Below are 22212 nucleotides of genomic sequence, written 5' to 3'. Positions count from 1 at the left end.
ATGAACCTTTTGGAATTTGTTAAATTTCTGCATAAATTGGTTATCAAATGTACAACCCCAATTCCAATGAAGTTGGGACATTGTGTTAAACATAAATAAAAACAGAATACATTGATTTGCAAATCATGTTCAACCTATATTTAATTGAGTACACTACAAAGATGAGATATTTAATGTTCAAACTGATAAACCTGATTGTTTTTAGCAAATAATCATTAACTTAGAATTTTATGGCTGCAACACGTTCCAAAAAAGCTGGGACAGGTGGCAAAAAAGACTGAGAAAGTTGAGGAATGCTCATCAAACACCTGCTTGGAACATCCCACAGGTAAATAGACTAATTGGGAACAGGTGGGTGCCGTGATTGGGTATAAAAGGAGCTTGCTCAGTCATTCACAAGCAAAGATGGGGCGAGGTTCACCTCTTTGTGAACAAGTGCGTTAGAAAATAGTCGAACAGTTAAGGACAATGTTCCTCAATGTACAATTGCAAGGAATTTAGGGATTTCATCATCTACGGTCCATAATATCATCAAAAGGTTCAGAGAATCTGGAGAAAGCCGAAAAGCAACATTGAATGCCCGTGACCTTCGATCCCTCACTGCATCAATAAACGACATCAAAGTGGATATCACCACATGGGCTCAGGAACACTTCAGAAAACCAATGTCAGTTAATACAATTAGGCGCTACATCCATAAGTGCAACTTGAAACTCTACTATGCAAAGCAAAAGCCATTTATTAACAACACCCAGAAATGCCGCCGGCTTCTCTGGGCCTGAGCTCATCTAAGATGGACTGATGCAAAGTGGAAAAGTGTTCTGTGGTCCGACGAGTCTACATGTCAAATTGTTTTTGGAAATTGTGGACGTCGTGTCCTCCGGGCCAAAGAGGAAAAGAACCATCCGGACTGTTATGGATGCAAGTTCAAAAGCCAGCATCTGTGATGGTATGGGGCTGTGTTAGTGCCAATGGCATGGGTAACTTACACATCTGTGAAGGCACCATTAATGCTAAAAGGTACATACAGGTTTAGGAGAAACATGCTGCCATCCAAGCAATGTCTTTTTCATGGACGCCCCTGCTTATTGCAGCAAGACAATGCCAAACCACATTCTTCACGTGTTACAACAGCGTGGCTTCGTAGTAAAGGAATGCGGGTACTAGACTGGCCTGCATGCAGTCCAGACCTGTCTTCCATTGAAAATGTGTGGCGCATTATGAAGCGTAAAATACGACAACGGTGACCCCGGACTGTGGAACTGCTGAACCTGTACATCAAGCAAGAATGGGAAAGAATTCCACTTACAAAGCTTCAACAATTAGTGTCCTCAGTTCCCAAACATTCATTGAATGTTGTTAAAAAAAAAGGTGATGTAACAGTGGTAAACATGACCCTGTCCCAGCTTTTTTTGGAAAATGTTGCAGCCATAAAATTGTAAAACAATCAAGTTTTATCAGTTTGAACATTAAATATCTTGTCTTTGTAGTGTATTCAATTAAATATAGGTTGAACATGATCTGCAAATCATTGTATTCTGTTTTTATTTAACACAACGTCCCAACTTCATTGGAATTGGGGTTGTAGTCTGATCTTTACCTAAATCAGAATAATAAACAGTCTGATAAAATAAATCACCAGATTTTATGACCAATTTATGCAGAAATTTAAGAAATTCCAAACTGTTCGCATATTTTTTTTCCTTACACTGTATCTTGCCATTGCCTGGTACATTTACATTTTGAAGTATTGATAGCATAATGATTCATGATCAAGTCCCACATTAATTTTAATATAATTCTAATTATGGCTGTGTATGGTGATTGTGTTATCCTACAGACAGCCCACCAGAATGGGGAAGATGAGATCAGCTTGTCAACTCTGGGTCGTGTGTATACAATTGACTTTAACTCTATGCAGCAGATCAACGAAGACACCGGAACAGCACGCGGCATCCAGAGGAAGCCAAATCCACTTGCAAATCCCAACTCCGGTAATCGTCTTGATTGAGTTTCTAAACCGAAAAGGCAATTGTGCTGTATTTTATCTATAATAAACACTTGGTGAATTTATTTAGTAGTCCATTTGAGCTGTATGAGCATCAGACTCAAATGTCTGTAGTCATAATTAGCAACTTGGATGTGTGTTTTTCAAGCCTATCATAAAATGGTTTTGCCCTTTTCCCCAGGGAGTCACCCGGAAGTTCGACGAGAAGATGCACGAGCCCAGCTGATGAAGGAAGACCCTGAGCTGGCTAAGTGTTTCATCAAAACTCTATTTGGGGTCTTGTATGAAGTGTACAGCTCCTCTGCTGGACCTGCAGTTAGACACAAGTGCCTTAGAGCCATCCTCAGGATCATTTACTTTGCTGACGCAGAGCTGCTGAAGGATGTGTTGAGGAACCATGCAGTGTCCAGGTAACTATCCGGGCTTTTGGTTTCATTAATGAATAAAGTCCAATTTAGAAGGTGTCATTAAAAAAGACCACATTAATTAATATGACCATTTTCTTTCTATTTGTAAGGAAATATCGTTATTTATTTTTTAAAATTTCTTCCCCAGTCACATTGCCTCCATGCTATCCAGCCAGGACCTGAAGATTGTAGTGGGTTCTTTGCAGATGGCTGAGATCCTAATGCAGAAGCTACCTGATGTCTTCAGTGTCTATTTCAGGAGAGAAGGTAGTTGTCTTAGATTTGCTTGTGTTATGTCATTGTGCACAATCTTTTAATGCAACTAACCTGGTTTTGTCTGTGTTTTGGAGATTCCATGGCTATAAACGTGAAATTAAAGTCCACTGCCAGTGTAGTAGTTAACGGCTCACTATGGGATCTTGGGAAGTGGGGCCCTAAGATTGACAGAACACCAATCCAGTGCAATAATTTAGGGTTTAAAGCAAAGCAAATTTATTTGTATAGCGCATTTCATACACAAGGTAACGCAATGTGCTTTACATGATTAAAAGGATTTAAAAACAAAGAAAAAAAACAGTTTATAAACATTTAAAACAGAGAAGAAAAGGAAACAATTAAAAATAAAAGTACAATTAAAACAGCATACAGTGCAAGAAATATTTTAAAATTGAAACAGTCTAAAAAGCATGAAAAAAAAAAAAAAAGTTTTTAACCTGCATTTAAAAACATTCACACTTGGGGCTGACGTAACTTCTGTTGGAAATGTATTCCATTCCAGCTAAATGCTGCTTAACCATGTTTGCTTCGGACTCTGTGCGCCACTATTTGACCTGAGTCTGTTGATCTCAGAGTCCTACTAGGTTTATATGCCATTAGCATTTCTTTCCATCTATTCAAGACCTAAACCATTTAGTGATTTATAGACCAGTAGCAGAACTTTAAAATCTATTCTAAAGCTGACTGGAAGCCAGTGTAAAGACTTTAGAATTGGAGTAATATGTTCTGACCTCTTTGTTCTGGTCAGAACCCGAGCTGCAGCATTCTGAATGAGCTGCAGCTGTTAAATGCTCTTTTTGGGGAGTCCAGTCAGAAGACCATTACAATAGTCAAGTCTACTTCAGATAAAAGCATGGATGAGCTTCTCCTGGTCTGCTTGACACATGCAAGCCTTCACTCTGGGTATGTTCTTCAGATGGTAAAAGGCAGTTTTAGTAATTGATTTGATATGACTGTTGAATGTCAGGTCGGAATCGATCATAACACCAAGGTTTCGGACTTGGTCTTTGGTTTTTAAAGATAGTGACTCCAGGTATGTACTAACAGCAATCCTCTTCTTTATTGCCAAAAACAATTATCTAAGTTTTGTTGTGGTTTAATTGAAGAACACTTTTAGCTCATCCATTTATTCATCTGTTTTAGACAGTGATACAACACCTCGATTGAACTGTAGTCATCTGGAGACACTGCTAGATATAACTGTGTGTCATCTGCATAGCTATGATAGTCAAAATTAAAGTTCTGAAGAATTTGACCCAAGGGTATCATATACAGGCTGAACAGGAGGGGTCCAAGAACTGACCCTTGAGGGACCCCATAGGTCATTGCCATTCGATGAGATTGAACACTTCCAATGGTTACAAAATAACTAATTTCCTTCAGGTAGGAACTGAACCATTTAAGGACTGTTCCATTTAGACCTCCCCACATTTCCAACCTGTGCAGCAGTAAATTATGATCCACCATATCAAGGTTTAGTCTGCCTTTTGCACACAGTTTGCTGGTATTGTCTGCAGCATTTCCGTGACACTGCAGGATAAGTGGTAGAAAATGGATGCCCATAGTAATCTTAAAAATTACGTCTTAAAATGAAGACACCCTAAAAACAAACTATTGACTAGCTTTATAGAGCACCACAGGAAACCAAAACATTATTTTATCAGTTGATCTTTAGAGAAGTTTTCTCAAAACCTTCAATCAAAGTGACTCATTTTATACATATTGTGGCAAGTTTGTTTCTGTTGTATTACAAGGGTGTATGGATCGTCAAGGCCTGTTTTTGTACTTCATCTGCAGGTGTAATGCATCAGGTTAAAAACCTAGCAGAGTCTGAGAGCTTTTTAGTTACTAGTCCCCCCAAGGCTTGCCCCAGTACTAGTACCAGTCTGTGTACTACCACAATCAGCACTGCATCCACAACGACCGCCAATAATGCAACTCCTGACCTGGGTTCTCCTAGCTTCCAGCACAGCATGGATGACTCACTGGACCTCAGCCCACAAGGGTGAGAAGAGTTTGTTGTTCTTTGCAATATTTTTAAGGTGATCGGTGGACTCTATTCTCTGAAAACACTTCCTGACTTTTTTGTTTTTAATAAAAGAACAGCTTTTACCTAAATGAGACATTGTACATCTTTACACAATTAAAAACAGTTATGTCTTAATATCATGACTGTGACAGGCTTTTGTCAAAATATCCCAGGGATCAAGAATTACCGTATTTTCGCGACCATAAGCCGCACCGTATTAAAAGGCGCACCGTATTAAAAGGTGCACCGTATTAAAAGGCGCAGTCTCAGTTACGGGGTCTATTTCTGTATTTAACACATACATAAGGCGCACCGTATTATTGGGCGCAGGCATGGTAAAACATACGGTAGCATGCATGCACGCTAAAACATATGCTTGCTTGCATGCTAGCGTATGTTTTTACAAAGGCAGCGGGAGCAAAAATTAGTTCAGTTGTACTTTATTGAAGTATTTAACAATGTACTCGTTATTTTTTTATCAGTCCTCATCTTCTGTATCCGAAATGAACAGCTGGGAAAGTTCTCCATCAAACATGCCGGGTTCCATCTCGTCATTGTCGGAGTCAGTCTCGTTGCCTGGGGGCTGTGCAGCAATGATGCTTCTCCCGGCTGTTCTTTTGACCATTAATCCAGTGCTCGAGTTGGTCTTCCAACTGGGCCACCTCGCCTTGTTTCCGCGGAAACTCAGCTTCGTCTTCTTGACTTGGCGAAGCTCGTTTTCCTGGTTCCTCCACTTGCAAACCATGGATTCATTGATCTTGAATTCTCTCCAGGCTGCTCGATTCCCATGTTCCTCCGTGTAACTGATAGCTTGCAGTTTAACCTGTGCTTCGTAAGCGTGTCTCTTCGTAGGTGCCATTTTCGGGGGTCCGATGTTGTGCACCGGCACTATATACCTACTGGAGGCGTGCATTTAGCGTCCTCTACCACGCGCGCCCCCTTTAACGTGCACATGCTGTCCTCAGTCACATCCGCCTTTCCTCTATAAAAGCAGCGTGTCGGCAGGAAATGCTCCCAGTCAGTCAAGCGGAGCGCTCATCAAAGTCACACAACAACATTTACAGATTTTGGAACTCGGTGCACACACACAAGGCGTCCCGTCCATTTTGGAGAAAATGTAAGACTTTTAAGTGCGCCTTATGGTCGTGAAAATACGGTACAGCCCACTTAACATCCGGTTATAACACCCCGTTTTAAATCACTCTGTTGTGAGGAATGATCCTGTATCAAGCAAATGGTGAATGGATGAAAAGCCTTTGTTATTGTATGGTACAAATGCAACATAATTGGGGTGAACCTCCAGATTTGTATATAAAAGATGAAAATAAAAAATAGAATGAAAATAAATATAAAGGCTTCACTAAACAATATTAAATTATGCATTGCAAATGGCAGAAAGGTACACATTTTCAGTTTTCTTTGTGGACCATAACACATTTTCCCACATGCATTTGTGAGATAAGTGTTCTTTTTAAAATAAGGCCTTTATCACTCCACTTTACGACATAGCCCAGACATGTGAAGAAGACAGGAGATTGTTGTCATATGTACTAAACAGCCATGAATTCCTGCAGCTCCTTTAGTGTTACTGTCAGCCTCCCTGACCAGTTTTCTTATCTTTTCATCAATTTTGGAGGGATGTCGAATTCTTGATAATCTTACTGTTGTGCCATATTTTCTCCACTTGATAATGACTCTTTACTGTGTTCCATTGCATATTTAATACTTTGGAAATGCACCCTCCTTCTGACTGATACGTTTGAACAATGAAATCCCTCTGATACTGTGGAAGCGCTCTGCAGACCATGGCTTGTACTGTAAGATGTGACTACAAACATTTCAGGAAAAGCCAACTAGAACATTTGAACTTTATTTGGGATTAAGCAGGGACACTTTAAATGGTGGAAGGTGTGTGCTGACTCCCGTTCAACATGAATTTGAATGCAATTGTTTAATTCTGGCCACAGCCCCAGTTTTAAGGTGTGGACACTTTTGCTGCCACATTATCTGTTCTTTATTTTTACTTTCCTCTTGAGAGGATTCACTTTATTTCAATTGAGTTTTACAATTTATAGGTCACATTAATGGTGGAAAAACATTAATAAATGATTTAGCATAGTCTCGTGTTAATATTACAAAAACCTGGCATTTGAACAATATGTAGACATTTTATATCCACTTCGCGTAGTTATTGCAATTATTACGTCCCATCCCCTCATCAACAACTTCGCCGACCATTCGAGTGTGTTCCACTTTTCAGATCAAGGTCATGCTGATCTGTGGATCCAACAATACCCATTGCGGCTCTGCTTACCTTTTGGGTTTGGCAGTGTTTCATCCACTGTAGTCTGGCCATTGTTCGAAAGTAGCAGATCTTAGCCTAGCCAAACTGTACTGTCAAAACCCTAGGACCCACTGTACAAGCGAAGACAATTTTACATAACATGTAACCTTTAGAAGACATTAGTCGACCCAAACAGCTTGCTTTAAAGCCTTTTTACTTTTAGTTTGAAAATGTCCACAAATCTTAGAGCGTTTTATGTATGGTTTTCCTTTTAAATTTGTCATTCTTAATAATAACCACGTTTACCGTGCTCCTACTGTCTGTTCTCAGAAGGTTAAGCGATGTGCTCAAACGAAAACGATTACCGAAAAGGGGGCCCAGAAGGCCCAAATACTCACCACCAAGGGATGATGAGAAAGTAGACAATCAGGGTAAGTTGCTCTATTAGTAAAGTTTGGCAAACACTTACACTCTTACTAACTTTCTTTGTGAGTATAAAAGTCTGTCTGTCCATTGGTATTGCACTGCGCACACCACCCAAGTTGAAGCATTTGTCGAAAATAGAATGTTAGTAGTCAAATGCGGTGCTTTTGTGCATGTTCTTAACCTGATGTCCATGTTTTCTCGACAGCTAAAAGCCCCACAAGTACTCAGTCACCCAAATCATCCTTCTTGGCCAGTCTCAATCCCAAGACCTGGGGCAAACTGGGTGGCCAAACCAATAATTCCAACTCTGAGCCCTCACGTACAGCGGGGGTGAGTGGCCTGGCAAGGGCACCCCCCAAGGACTCAATTTCAAATAACAGGTATGATCCCAAAAGCATTTGATGTAATGTGGAATCATGAGATTGAATGCATGTGTGCTAATGTTGTATTTGATCACTGAAAGAGTTTCCGTGTTTTGGCAGAGATAAAATCAAGGCCTGGATCAAAGAACAGGCCAACAAGTTTGTAGAGCGGTACTTCAACTCTGAAAAGGTGGATGGCAGCAACCCTGCATTGAATGTACTTCAGAGACTTTGCACAGCCACTGAGCAGCTCAACCTGCAGGTATAGCATACATTTTCCTTCATATGTAGTAGGGATGTCGCAGCTGTTTGAGCTCGGGTGGAAAAAAATTGGTTTTATTCATTTTTTGACATTTTAAATGTCACAAAGTGACAAAATAATAGGAAGGTGCAAAGAGCTTGACAAATGGAACAGTAAAAGCTTTGTTTTATAATAAAGTAACTTTTTGGGGTCTTTTTAGTACTGGTATAATATAAGTGCCTGAAAGTGACTGTGTGTGAGTGACACGCAGACTGTTGTTTGTGTGTGAGTGACACGCAGACTGTTGTGTTGGTGTGTGAGTGACACGCAGACTGTTGTGTTGGTGTGTGAGTGACACGCAGACTGTTGTGTTGGTGTGTGAGTGACACGCAGACTGTTGTGTTGGTGTGTGAGTGACACGCAGACTGTTGTGTTGGTGTGTGAGTGACACGCAGACTGTTGTGTTGGTGTGTGAGTGACACGCAGACTGTGTGTTGGTGTGTGTGCGCAGTCTCTGCCCTCCCTGAGTGTGCTTTAAACTGTTTAATGACACCCAAGGTGTAGTTTACCGTTAAACTAAAGGCACAAAACAAAGAATTACACATTGTATATTTAAATACTTGACACATGATCGTTTGAGAAATCGCCTACTTAATGCTAACAGTCTATGGAAACCCCCATTGCTTGCTAGAATTTGCATTAGATCACTGGTGGGATTTAACGTCAAATAATGAATATTTATACACAAACTCAGTAGTAACACACATAGACAGGTAAAACAACAATACTCACAGCAGGCATATATTCTTCCTAAACTGTGAGAAACGAGTTAAATATTTTATCGGGATGTTTTTCTGTTCTTTTTGTAATGCAAACTTGTAGCTCCATGCATGCATTGCACCACACTGCCCCTAAGAGACCAAGGTGCGCACAGCAGGAACAGCAGAGAGTCATTTCCCCCCGCCTGTCTTGACATGAAATCAGACTGAAATTTTCCTGTTTCAGGTCAATTAGGATAACCAAAATTATTTGTATTTGCTAAATATACAGTGCTGTGAAAAAGTATTGGCTCCCTTCTTAAATTCTTATATTTTTGCAAAGTTTAGTCACCTTTTAAGATGATCAAACAAATGTGAATTTCAGACAAATATAACCCAAGTGAACTTAAAATGCTTTTTTAAAATGATTTCATTTAAGGAAAAAAAAACATTCAAAGTTACCTGGCACAGTGTGAAAAAGTAATGGCCTCCTAAACCTAATAACCAGATAACTAGCAACCCTTTACTGCTCAGTGACTGTTTTTTTTTTTTTTTTTTTTTTTTTTTTTGTCAATGTCTTTCTGTCTCCAAAGTGTTCTGTAAATTGACTGTCTGTTGTCGTACTCGAGCGGCTCCAACTACCGGAGACAAATTCCTTGTGTTTTTTGGACATACTTGGCAAATAAAGATGATTCTGATTCTGATAACTGGTTGGGCCATCCTCAGCAGCAACAACTGAAATCAAGCATTTTGTATAACTGGCAATGAGTTTAATTTCAATTAAAATTTCAAGGTACTTATTACTAATTTATTTTTTGGTTCTTTTAAATATTCAAAGTTGAGTTTTGGTAGTTATGTATCTGATCAGGACTCAGTATTGGCAGATATTTAAAATCAAAGACTTGGACTTGCAAAAAAAAAGTGATTGTGACATTCCTAATACATACTCTACCTACCCATAGTTAATGTGCCTGACTCTGTATCGGCAGATGCTTAAAATCAAAGACTCGGACTTGGGTGCCAAAAAAAATGTGATTGGGACATCCCTAATATGTACATTACCTAGCCACAGTTAATGTGCCTGATATTTTATGTTCTGTTTCCAAGGTGGATGGTGGTTTGGAGTGTCTTTCAGAGATCTCCAGCATTGTGTCAGAGTCTGACGTGTCCTCTTTTGAGATCCAACACAGTGGGCTGGTGAAGCAACTCTTGCTTTACCTAACCTCCCACACAGACAGGGACTTGCTTAGTCGGGACTTGCGACTCAAACGGTTCCTCCATGTCTTTATTGGCTGCCCGGTGAGAAACCTTTGCACAATTTATAAAGAAGCTGGATTATAAGTGTTCCTTATTTTCACACTGTGTCCTTCTGCCTTGTGGTTAAAAGGTTCCAGGAACAGAGCCTGTAAGTTGTTTGGACCCGACAGAAAATGGGCCTTTCCTGGCACTGGTTCACAAAATGAACAGCTGTCTGAGTCAAATGGAGCAGTTCCCTGTTAAAGTGCATGATTTCCCCAGTGGGAATGGCAATGGGAGCAGGTCAGTTGGTTTATCTTTTGATCACCATTTTATTCAATCATAAATTAATCTCTAAATAGGAGTTTAATCAAGTGTATCTGTTTCTCCAGAGGCTCACAGGCACTTAAGTTCTTCAACACACATCAGCTCAAGTGTCAGCTGCAAAGGCATCCAGACTGCGCGAATGTTAAACAGTGGAAAGGTGGCCCTGTGAAGATAGACCCTCTGGCCTTGGTGCAAGCCATTGAGCGATACCTAGTTGTCAGAGGTGAGTGACAGTCTTGCCTAAACACTTGCTGATGAGGGGACCATCAGCTGATACATACATTCTTTCAAGTGTCCTCTTTAGTGTAATTGAGCTGTAACCAGTTTTTGCACACTCGTACAGGGTATGGCCGAATCAGAGAAGAGGATGAAGACAGTGATGATGATGGCTCGGATGATGAAATAGATGAGTCACTGGTATGTGAACAAGTCGTAGAATAAGCATGGATTTTTTGCTAAACCCGATACAATTGTTTTGGTGTTGACCCTAATTTGATCTTAATGGTTATGTAGGCTGCCCAGTTCCTAAATTCAGGCAGTGTACGCCATAGATTACAGTTCTACATCGGTGACCACTTGTTGCCATACAACATGACAGTTTACCAGGCTGTCCGACAGTACAGTCTTCAGGCAGAAGAAGAAAGGGAGTCCACAGATGATGAGGCAAACCCACTTGGGCGAGCAGGCATCTGGACCAAAACGCACACAATATGGTAAGTTTTTCTAATGACCAGTCTAGTGTTGCACCGAGTACCGATACAGTACCTAACCGAGGTATTTTGACGAAAAAAATAGCTTGAGACCAATTTTTTTTTCACGAGACGGCTTCAATTGTGTCTTAAAGGTCAGTACAAAAAAAACATACAGGTCAGCCAATTTCTGTCTTCCGACAAATTAGAAATGCCTTCAAAGTGTGGAGGGATGCTTCAGTTTGTGTGCATGTGTGTTCAAGCGGGAAGGAGAAATTAACAAACTATATTGGTTGCTCTGCAAGTGCCGGCTGTGCAGCGATGCAGTTGCATGGTGCATCCCTCTCATTGGTCAGATGGTGCATCCCTCTGATTGGTCAGATTTCAAGGGCTGTCATTGTAGCAATCGTTGGCTCTCTCCTTCCCCATGCTAAGTTGATGCTCTATGCCAAGCGCACTTCACGGTAGCACATTTGCGCATCCATTCCGCAGATACGAAAATGTGGCTCCTCATGGAGGATGAAGCCCTACTCAAAGTGCGTGCTCTGCGTTTAGGGAGGGGTGGCCCTGGGAATACTGCATACGAAAATCTTATAATGTAGAAGTAAAGCAGAATAGACTTTACACCAATCTAATCGGCCAATAATTAGCATTAAATGCTGATCGGTTTTAATGTAATTTGCCGATCCGATCAATGATGTAATTGATTGGTGCCGCAAAAGACATTTACTCCGTGTCGCTGTTGTGTATGAATATAAAAGCTAGTTTATTTTTAGTCGTCACATATCTTGTGACTTAGTACTGTAACTATCTGATGGCCTATAAAGTTGTTTTTTCCCCCCCAATCTTGTCTGTGGAAAAAAAACATGTCGGCGGTGTGGGACTTTTTTTGCGGCATCTCAGACAGACAACACGTAAGTCATTTTCAATCTGTGCAAAACTGAAGTACCTCGTGGGGGTACGTTATCTAAATGCTTCAACACAACTAATTTGATCAGGCACTTGAAGAATATTCACGAGGAGGAGTATGCCGCGTTCAAGCAACACAGCATGGAAAAGGAAACACACAACCAAACGGACGCTGACGCAAACTCTGGACAACACCGTCCATATAGCCGGCCAGGACAGTGAGAAAGTTAGTTGGCATGTCATGAACAGTACTTGTTAAAGTAATTGCAATAAAGTAATTTATTTACTTTGTAATTTAGTAAGTTTAGTTAGCACCTCTTCTTTCTGTCTCAAGTAATGTTGCTCTGACCTGACTGAACTTTAACCCCATGTCAGTCTTTGAACGCCCCCTAGAGGTCATTGTTTTACCTTTTGTCTAAAATGCTAGAGCATACTTTTGAAAATACTGAGTATACAGTTCACAAGTATATACAGTAAATGAACAGGTCATTTAAATAGACACATTGCTCCATCTTGTGATCGGTTATTGTTATTTTAAACTCACTGATCGGTGATCGGACCCAAAAATCCTGATCGTGTAAAGCCTGAAGTAAAGAAAATGTATAGAAATCAATATAGTCGTGGGGGGCAATTCGACCACCCTTGTTTCTTCATTTTGTTTAATTTTTTTATGCCTGCTACAACTAAAGGTACATTTGTTTGGACAAATATGATGACAAGGCAAATAGCTCATAATACTTTAAGAGCTGGCATCTAACCAGTGTCCATGGTTTTCTTGATAATAAGCAAACTCAAAATTAATAATACAATGATATTCGTCTGGTAATATACCTTTAGTAGTACCATGCAGGCATTAAAATGAGTAAGAAATTGAAGAAAAAAGGGCAGCATAATTTTTTTCATGACTATATATATCATACATATACTGTATATATACACTTTTATACACATACACATTTGTTGTATATGATGATGCAAGCATTGAGCTAATTATTTTTTAGAAAATGACTAAGAATGGACTACTTCCTTTATTACGTTAGTTTTCAAGATTATCCTAATATTTTGAATTTATAAAAGTATTTGAACTTATTTTGTCAGTTTTCATTCCTCTGCTTTTACGAATGTTTTAGATTTTTTTTCCCATGGTAACGTTTCAATCCCGGTATCTTTTTTTTTTTTTTTTTTTTTTTTTTCTCCCCCCCCCCCCCCCCCTAGCCAAGTATTGTATCAAAGTCAGAATTTTGGTATCGTGACAACACTAGATCGGACTGTATGATTTATTAACAAAATTAGTCCGCCTTAAGCTGTCATAAATCAACGCCACAAGCTTACTTGCACCTACCGCTTAGCAATATTACATTGTTTAGACATATGCCGGTACCTAAGGATGTTTGACGTAACACGGCATTGGATTTAGCATCTTAGTTTACTCGACAGCAGAAACCTGTTGTACTATACCTTGCGCACATGGCTAATTATAGTTCGTTAGACTAAGTAACTTCCTCTGTAGATGGAAGTGTTAGTGTCATCAGCGCGAGCGCACAGAGCAAGGCAAGCATTTTTCACTTTGATTTTGTTTGGTGTTCGCAAAGGTAGGCATCTTTGGTATACTTCAGAGAACTTTTTAAATTTCTTTGAATAACCTAAAAAAATACAAATTACTTTTACTTTGATTTTTGAGCATGGACAACAGAAATTCTGGGGTGCGTATTATACATGGGTAAAGGGAAAATTCAGCTGTGAAAGTGCATAGAATACATGAGAAATTACGGTACATTGTTTTGGTTGCCTCACTTACACACAAAGACAAACTCAAATCACAATACTGAAAATGGCTACCTGTATGTACAGTGAGTAGTTAGCACTGAGCTACAACCACAATCCTAATTAAAATGTCAAAAATGAATACCTATCTTAACTGTCAGTCCTGATTAGGCAGTAACTTTTTAAAGGCAGAATTTTGCATAGATCATACTTTGTGTACTTGTGGCTGTCCGGTGTATGTACAAATAGGTAATTGCTTAGCATAGCTTTGTCAACCCTGATTATTTGGTTTTAGTGTATTTAATAAACAAAAGGTGAAAAATGTCAGCAGTGACCCCTGCATGCCTCAATTTCTGGATGTGGCCCTCAATGGAGTTTAAAATTCAACACTCCCTGCTCAAGCTAAACTGGTTTGATCCCACTCTTTGTTCTCTCAGGTATAAGCCTGTTAGAGAGGATGAGGATGGCAGCAAAGATACTGTGGGGGGCAAGAGGGGGAGAGCTCAGACTGCGCCCACAAAAACCTCCCCTCGCAATGCCAAGAAGCAGGATGAGCTGTGGCATGGTGAGGATCTCCAACTAACAGTGCAGGGCATTTGCCTTTGGCCCTTTAGCAATGGCGTAGAAATGGCTAAAAGGTTTACAAGGGCAAACATTACTTGAGTTAACAGTAAATATAACAATGCCGTTATCTATCATTTCCAGATGGTGTGTGTCCCAGCGTCGTCAATCCCTTAGAGACATACCTCACTTCAGACCCTCCAGAGACCATAACCTTTGACGACCCCTCCTTAGATGTCAACCTGCTGCTGAGGGTCTTGCACTCAATCAGTAGATATTGGTTCTACTTGCATGATGTAGGTCCCCAGGAATGATGAGGAGCTGTCTCCTCAGTTTTTCTTATTAGATTAAAAAAAGAAAAAAACATAACTCAAACAATATTTACTGCAAATCAATGTGACTTTTGCGTTTGGCTTACACAGAGAGAGAAGTTCAGGAATGTGCGGCTTCACAAATGCCACTCTATCATTTTCGCAACAAACTCTGGTTCGTTTTGACAACCATCCTCAAAAGTGGAATGCTTTTAAAGATATGTTGTCGCAAATGGTATGAATATCTCAATGGCTTGCTACGATTTGGTGACCCCAAAAGGCTGAGAATGTTGTTCTAAACATAGTGACGTTTAAGTCTTGTTCACCAATCAAACGACAAAAGAAAGTCACATGACTTCACGTCGTCTTCTATTGGGCTTCCCGGGAATAGGTATTGACACTAGATAAACCAGCCCGGCTGATCGCCCCACCATTTTGGGAAGGTCGTAGTTACCATGAAAGCAAAGGCGCGCTACTCTTGTTTACATTTAGATGAACAAAAACAACAGCTTGCATGTATTGTAGTATTTGTCTAGCACTGTCTGCCCAAAAGTGGATATTTCAACTCACTTATAACTTGAGAAAACACCGTGCAGTAAATTGCAAATGTTTTTTTTTGTTTTTAAATTGTTTGTGCTATTTACTCAGTACTTGAGTAATTTTTTTACTACGTAATTTTTTGGAGGACTCCTTTTTACTCGTCACATTATTGTCAAGTAACAGTACTCTTACTTGAGTGTTTGGCTAATCTACCCACCTCTGGAGCGGACATCCTCTATTGCTACTCTTACGTTTAAGCAACATTTTTGCTCATCCGATCAGCCAGTGTTGTATTTGTTACACTGGTCTTGTATTTTCGCATAGAGGTGCTGCGGGTCGTGGCCCTGGTTGTGCGAAGCACACGTAACATTGGCGACGAGCTGATGTGCTTGTACATCTTGTATGAATTAGGAAACGCGCATACAATTAACTAATTAGTTCACGGATGTTAATGGTAAATGTATTAAGCGACAGAGTGATGATAGGGATTATGTCACAACACAGAATGAACTAACTTTAAATTCAGAAATGGCCAATAAACGAAAAATATTGTACTTAATATTTTCCTCGAGGATGCATTTGGGATTAGCCTTTGAAGTTGGTAATAGTGAAAAATTAAGTGAAACAGACAATGATTTTAGTAAATTATTTTCCAGAATGAGAGTGCTTAAAGAGGAGGATGCTATTCATGTGGCACAGCCTGAAGCAGGCATCAGGTGCAGGTGGAGATGGGCCTGGCTCAATTTGCAGGCCAAAACAAAAAAGCAAACAAATGAGGCAAAGAGCGGTGTAAATAAATGTTTTTCTGCGTGAAGAAAAATTGTTGATTTTTGCCTTATTGTACTCTTCAGTTGGCCTAATTTATGTTAAAGTCCCCAAAATTATCTGCGGGGACCCGGGGATCCCACAAGGTCCCCCCCTCCAATGTTTTTTTTTTTTTTTTGGTCACCTTTTTCATGCCTTTGGTGTTGTAAAGAGTTGTAACAAATAATGAGTGAGGTCAACGGAATGGACCCACACACACACGGTGACCTTGACCTCTGCTTAACTCCTGAGACTGACTCGCTGAGCACTTGTGGTTCGATTCAACGCAGGTTTAAGAAACACTCTACAAACGAATGCAGAGCTCATGGAGATCCCATTGCATTTATTCATCAACCGACGTAAATACACTTGTCAATTAGTGTTGCGGTGTGGCGCATTGCCAAACCAAACACAAATATCGTTCACAACAACTTCGCCAAACACAACAACTTCGCCAAACAATAATGACATAGTCGGAAGCTAATGCTGTTAACACTGCAAGCTAATGCTAATCTGAGGCTAACACTGCAGCTCTGCTTACCTTTTGCGTTTGACATGATAAAGCTTGGATCAATGCGTCAAAGCGGTTCTTTCGCTCTGTAACGTTGGTCAGCCTAGGTGATTAGCTAAGAAACTTGATATGGGGGGTGTTATGTTAATCAGTGATATGTTTTCGTACCAGTGGAGCAGAATGGCTTACTCACAGGCACATTTTCAGAAGTAGGCATATAATTAAAGTTAACTTGATAGTGTAAAATCACACTTGAAGGGTAAGTAGACACAATAGAGAATTGTATACAAACAAAAAAAAGATATTTCCATATGTCCCTTTAGTGCTCCCTAACAAAATATATTTTGACATGCTTCAATGTTTTTTTTTTTTCTTTCTCCAGAATGCTGTGTGTAAGGAAATCATCCCCACTAGTGAGTTCATTAACAGTAAGCTGACTGCCAAAGCCAACCGTCAGCTCCAAGACCCCCTCGTTATTATGACAGGGAACATCCCAACTTGGCTCATCGAGCTTGGAAAGACTTGGTAAATGTTTCTCCTTTTTTCTCCATGTTGTAGTTACAAATTGGTGTTTGACTATTTGCTCATGTTGTGTTCTCTTTGCAGCCCCTTCTTCTTCCCCTTTGATACACGGCAGATGTTGTTCTACGTAACTGCTTTTGATCGCGACCGAGCCATGCAGCGCTTGCTGGACACAAACCCTGAGATTAACCAATCAGATTCTCAGGACAGCAGAGTTGCACCACGTCTTGACAGGAAAAAGGTGTTCTTTCTTTAATCTTGTAACTTGCTGTAACTAACACCACATAACTATTTTCACATTTGACCTTAAAAAAAAGTTTGCGGTTGTGAATGACATTGTGCTGACGTTTACTTACTGTATTTTTAGCTTCTTGTAAACATTCTTGTCTCTTCTTTAAAATGTCATTTTGTGTCCCACTCTTTCAGAGGACGATAAACCGTGATGAGCTGCTCAAACAGGCAGAGGCTGTGATGCAAGACCTTGGTAGTTCCCGTGCAATGTTGGAGATTCAGTATGAGAACGAGGTACCAGAACGTTATGCTACAATGGGCTTTTAAAATTAAATCCTTGTCGATATACAGGAGGTCGTCTGTTTCCAATGTAGTTCTGTTCAGTTATGGGTGTGATGTAACCGGAATTTATATAAATCCAAACGATCTGTAGTCTGTCACTCACCTGCGCTGACAGTGGTAAGGTTATAATTACAATGAATATTTGAATTAAAAACACTGGTAGGTCATAAATGTAAAACAAATGAAACGCAGTGTGGCAATAACTTTAGCGTAAGTTGTCACGGGATGACATATTCTAACGCCATGAACAGCACATCTCAATCATGAATGTAAAACAACCAAATGAAAAAATAGTAGGTACGGCCGTACTGAGCGTGTATTCTTGTACTGATGACATTTTTCCATGTGCGCAGTTGGTAAACCTTGAAATGTCGTATGTCAGCACAGTCTTAGCAGAAGACCCCCTGCTCTTAAATGATTTTGACTCTCCATCCCGCCCTCACACCGACTTCTTTTTTTATTGCATTATTCAAAAGGTGAACATGAGTTATAACTTGTCACATCCTCCAGGTGGGCACAGGACTTGGTCCCACTCTGGAGTTCTATGCTCTAGTTTCTCAGGAGCTCCAGCGGGCCGACCTCGGCTTGTGGAGGGGTGAAGAGGTGACTCTGACCAATCCGAAAGGTACCTTGCTTGGTTGATTACCCGTTTAGTGAAGCCGCTGCTAGTAATGCAAAATAAGCTGCTGCTTTTACCTGACACCTTCTTCCTGTTTCCACTGGAATAGGAAGCCAAGAGGGAACAAAGTACATGTTCAGTACCAGAGGACTCTTTGCGGTTCCATTTGGCAGGACAACCAAACCAGCGCACATAGCCAAAATCAAAATGAAGTTCCGCTTCTTGGGGAAGCTAATGGCCAAAGCTATCATGGACTTCAGACTGGTGAGAAATTATTTGTTCAGAATTTTCTTTGACACCTTTAACCCTTACATGCTGTTCGGGTCGAATTTGACATCTTCTTTTTTGTTTGCCCTTGAAATGTGATGACTTTTTCAAAATTTCCTGAAAATACACAATTTTTTTTTTTTTTTTTTAATTTGAGGCTGTTCGACTAAAATGGATTTTAGATTTGCAGGTGGACAGTGTAGTGCGAACTACTGGCGAGGAGGACTCGATTTGTTGTCAGATATTTTTGCCTTAAGTAATGATGACTGGTATTGGCCGCCTTTACGAGAACCAGATACATTGGAATAAGGCCGGTATTATCGGTACTCGCCCATCTGTACTCTTAACCATAAAGAACAGAAGTCATACAGAGGTGAGAGGGTTCCTTGACACTGGTGTAATTTCTGCACCTGCAAAAGCAACTGGCTACAGTGTAGCTCTTTTCTATGAAATGTTAAGGATTATCCTTTTATTGATGTCAGACAGTCTACATTTGTGAAAAGTTCTGTAATAGCCGATTACTATCAGGATATTCTTGGCCTGAGTCAAAATTGACTCAAAACATACTATGTGTGCATGGAAAATTAACTTTTGGTACCGAATAAAACCTTTTCCCCAAGTAAATGTATTCTTGTATTGTTAATACCAGCTGGACCTGCCGCTGGGGCTGCCATTTTATAAGTGGATGTTGCGGCATGAGATGTCCATAAACTCCCATGACCTGGTCAACATTGATCCTGATGTTGCAAAATCCATCCTTCACTTAGAAGATATTATTCGCCAGAAGAAGAGGCTTGAACAGGATCGGTCACAGGTAAATGTTTTTCTTTTAAGAATGAATCAAATCAAAGGGATTTTCGATTTGTTGATTTGTTACATTACAAAGCTTTGGCACTTGAGATAGTCTTGATGTCTGTTTCCATAACCTTTTATTTGGTTCGTCTTCTAGTGTGTACCTCTTGTTTTATACAAGCCTTTTGATCACAGCAGATGGCTTTCCAAAGTAATTCCATATTCGCAAATGAGTAACTTTCATGTATTTGTGTGTAGACGAGGGAAACATTACAGCAGGCGCTGGAGAGCCTCAATATGAACGGCTGCTCAGTGGAGGACCTGGGTTTGGACTTCACACTCCCAGGATTCCCCAACATTGAGCTGAAAAAGGGTGGAAAAGACGTTCCTGTCACGATCTACAATCTTGAGGAGTACCTCAGGGTATGGCATCACTATTTCTTTTTATGTCTTGGTCTTTTTCGGGGGATAAGCAAGAACAAAATGTGTGGCTCATTTAGGGATACCGAGTAACACTTTTTGATGCATCTAATGACATGAAGAAAAACTGGCAGTGTCAAATTTGATTTCTTGGTCACCTAAGTAGTGTTATTTGTAGGGGGTCTGGGGACTGCTATGTTGTGCTGCATAACATTTACAGTTCTCTGTTACTGTTTGGGGGGAATTTGCTGTTTCGGGGATTCATTTTGCCTCCGTTTTGAACTGATCAAGCCTGCTTTTTCTGGCTGCTAGTTGGTGGTGTACTGGACTCTCAATGAAGGAGTATCAAGACAGTTTGAATCTTTTAGGGAAGGCTTTGAGTCAGTTTTCCCCCTTCATCACCTGCAGTATTTCTATCCAGAAGAGGTACACGCGCACACAGCTCTCTTCACTTTCACACTTGCACATCTTTAAAAGTGCTCGTCTCTCCCTGTAGCTTGACCAGTTGCTGTGCGGCAGTAAATCGGAGACGTGGGACGTCAAGACGTTGATGGAGTGCTGTCGGCCAGATCACGGCTACACACATGACAGGTGAACTTGAATCCATCCTGCTCATTGATTGTCCTAATGTTTGGGACTTAACATTTGACCACGTCACCCCACAGCCGGGCCGTGCGGTTCCTGTTTGAAGTGTTGAGCAGCTTCGATGCTGAGCAGCAGAGACTTTTTCTGCAGTTTGTCACGGGAAGCCCAAGACTCCCTGTTGGAGGTGAGTCGCCGCGCGCACACATACACGTCCTCCTTGGGCTTTAGGGTCCATAAAATGCAGAGCATGTCTGTACTGTCAGAACCACTCACTAGACCACACTGTCACTCAGGTTTCCGCAGCCTGAACCCCCCTCTGACGATTGTGAGGAAGACATTCGAGTCGACGGAGAACCCAGATGAGTTCCTCCCTTCAGTTATGACCTGTGTCAACTACCTGAAGCTGCCTGACTACTCCAGCATTGAGATCATGCGAGAGAAACTGTTAACAGCAGCTCGTGAGGGCCAACAGTCGTTCCACCTTTCCTGATCTCTCCACATCTCACATTCAGATGCCTTCTTCAGCGACTGAAATCATGACTTCCCTTCTAAGTTTTTTTTTTTTGTAATCACACACATTAAGGCTTCATGTACAGCCTTCTTGTTAGAGAAGCAGCTTGCAGAAAAAACTTTAAATATATATTTGCTGCCCCAACTCTCAAAAAATATTTAAAAGAAATAAAAAAAATAGAAAGGTGTTCCATGACACAGATGTTAAAACAAAAAGAGTTAAACCTATATCAGTAGTTGAGTAATGTTAAAAATGAAAACATCTGGGTGATATTTTAAATTGCATTGCTGTGATATTTAAAAAAAAAAAAAAAAGAAAAGAAAAAAAAAGGAAAAAAAAAAAGGGACATCTCCTCTCCAAAGTGGACAATGGGGGTGCGAGTGGAGGGTGGGGAGGGTCCATCAAGCAAGCTAGGTTTACTTTAGCTCCAAAGATCATTTGTACAGACAAATTTGCAGACTTTGCTCATTCTATACATTTGATAGAATAGCTCTTTGTTTCCTCCATTTGTCTATTTGCATTTCTTCCTTATTTTGTTGCCACCCCACCCCCATTGTTTCCAAGCCGTTTGTGTGCACGTTGACTCTGGGTCAGCTTTCCTTCCCGTTCGTCCTCGCTTAAATCGCAGTTGGTTGAATGTGGGTAGTGATGACCGCATATTACCATTTTCTCCTCCCTACTTAAGTTGGATTGTATTCTGGCCTCCACCTTTATAGAGAGCTTCAGCTCAGATGAAAAATTGTTACCAATGTGTTGAGCTGGTTCAGGTTTTGCTCTTATTTTGATAGCGTTAGCGTCTTTATGTCGGGCCCTACCAGATTTGTAGGGTTATCTCGAGCAACCCTCAACACAAAATGTAGCTGGGCACAAAATTTTGACTGGTCTCATTTTATTGTTTAATGGCCAGATAGCATTTCAAGTTCATTTTATGGAGTTCAATTTATATGCAGTTTCACACCCTGTGTGAGGTGAGAATGTCTGCTTTCCTTTTTTTTTTTTTTTTTTTTTTTTTTTTTTTTAAATTTTCTATATGGTCTTTATTTCTTGCTGTAGGTATTTTTTTTCATGCACTGCTGGCTTGGAAACAAAAACTGGTGTGCACCTGCAGTCCGTGGCCAGGGGAGGGCGCCACACTGCTTTCCTGGCCCAATCGTTCATGTGCTGGTTTCTAAGATCTGCAATAATTTACCGCATCAGGTTCATGTTTTTACCTGAACATAAATAAAGTAACTGTTTGACTCATGTTTGGTCATTGCTTCTGTTTTTCCTGCTCTTGCCTTATTGTATTAGTGGAGCCTCCACACTCAAAATGCCCTGAAAGTGGGACAAGTCAAGAGTAAAAGCAACATTTTCTGGGAAAGATTAACTATTGCCATGGAGGGTGAACAGTTAGGCACAATGTCGAATGAGTCGTCCACAAGTCTTGTGAAAATATTGCCAATAAAGTGCGTATTTTTACTGGCCAACCATGTTTCTATTA

At 40.4% G+C, this 22212-nt stretch overlaps 1 protein-coding gene across 7 annotated transcripts in view; it reads left to right on the top strand.

Moving 5' to 3' along the window:
• trip12 (thyroid hormone receptor interactor 12) overlaps positions 1–21974 on the top strand; it is a 38231-nt gene extending 16257 nt beyond the window's left edge. For 6 of the 7 annotated variants that reach the window (XM_061782934.1, XM_061782939.1, XM_061782935.1 and 3 more), the window contains exons 18-42: positions 1841–1994; positions 2190–2418; positions 2564–2682; positions 4489–4696; positions 7335–7435; positions 7636–7810; positions 7913–8054; positions 9899–10090; positions 10179–10330; positions 10420–10577; positions 10698–10771; positions 10868–11067; positions 14154–14281; positions 14422–14573; positions 16826–16968; positions 17050–17206; positions 17392–17490; positions 18049–18163; positions 18267–18421; positions 19074–19238; positions 19475–19639; positions 19949–20062; positions 20133–20227; positions 20302–20405; positions 20515–21974. In XM_061782934.1, the coding sequence (XP_061638918.1) occupies positions 1841–1994; positions 2190–2418; positions 2564–2682; positions 4489–4696; positions 7335–7435; positions 7636–7810; positions 7913–8054; positions 9899–10090; positions 10179–10330; positions 10420–10577; positions 10698–10771; positions 10868–11067; positions 14154–14281; positions 14422–14573; positions 16826–16968; positions 17050–17206; positions 17392–17490; positions 18049–18163; positions 18267–18421; positions 19074–19238; positions 19475–19639; positions 19949–20062; positions 20133–20227; positions 20302–20405; positions 20515–20711 (3693 nt within the window). In that variant the 3' untranslated portion in view covers positions 20712–21974. The remainder of the gene's footprint in view (positions 1–1840; positions 1995–2189; positions 2419–2563; positions 2683–4488; positions 4697–7334; positions 7436–7635; positions 7811–7912; positions 8055–9898; positions 10091–10178; positions 10331–10419; positions 10578–10697; positions 10772–10867; positions 11068–14153; positions 14282–14421; positions 14574–16825; positions 16969–17049; positions 17207–17391; positions 17491–18048; positions 18164–18266; positions 18422–19073; positions 19239–19474; positions 19640–19948; positions 20063–20132; positions 20228–20301; positions 20406–20514) is intronic. The other variant, XM_061782940.1, reaches the window with a different exon arrangement.
• The last annotated feature ends 238 nt before the right edge of the window (positions 21975–22212 follow it).

This window comes from Phyllopteryx taeniolatus, chromosome 8 (assembly GCF_024500385.1).
Source record: "Phyllopteryx taeniolatus isolate TA_2022b chromosome 8, UOR_Ptae_1.2, whole genome shotgun sequence".
NCBI classification, from domain to species: domain Eukaryota; kingdom Metazoa; phylum Chordata; class Actinopteri; order Syngnathiformes; family Syngnathidae; genus Phyllopteryx; species Phyllopteryx taeniolatus.
This window is presented reverse-complemented; position numbering and strand designations above follow the sequence as displayed.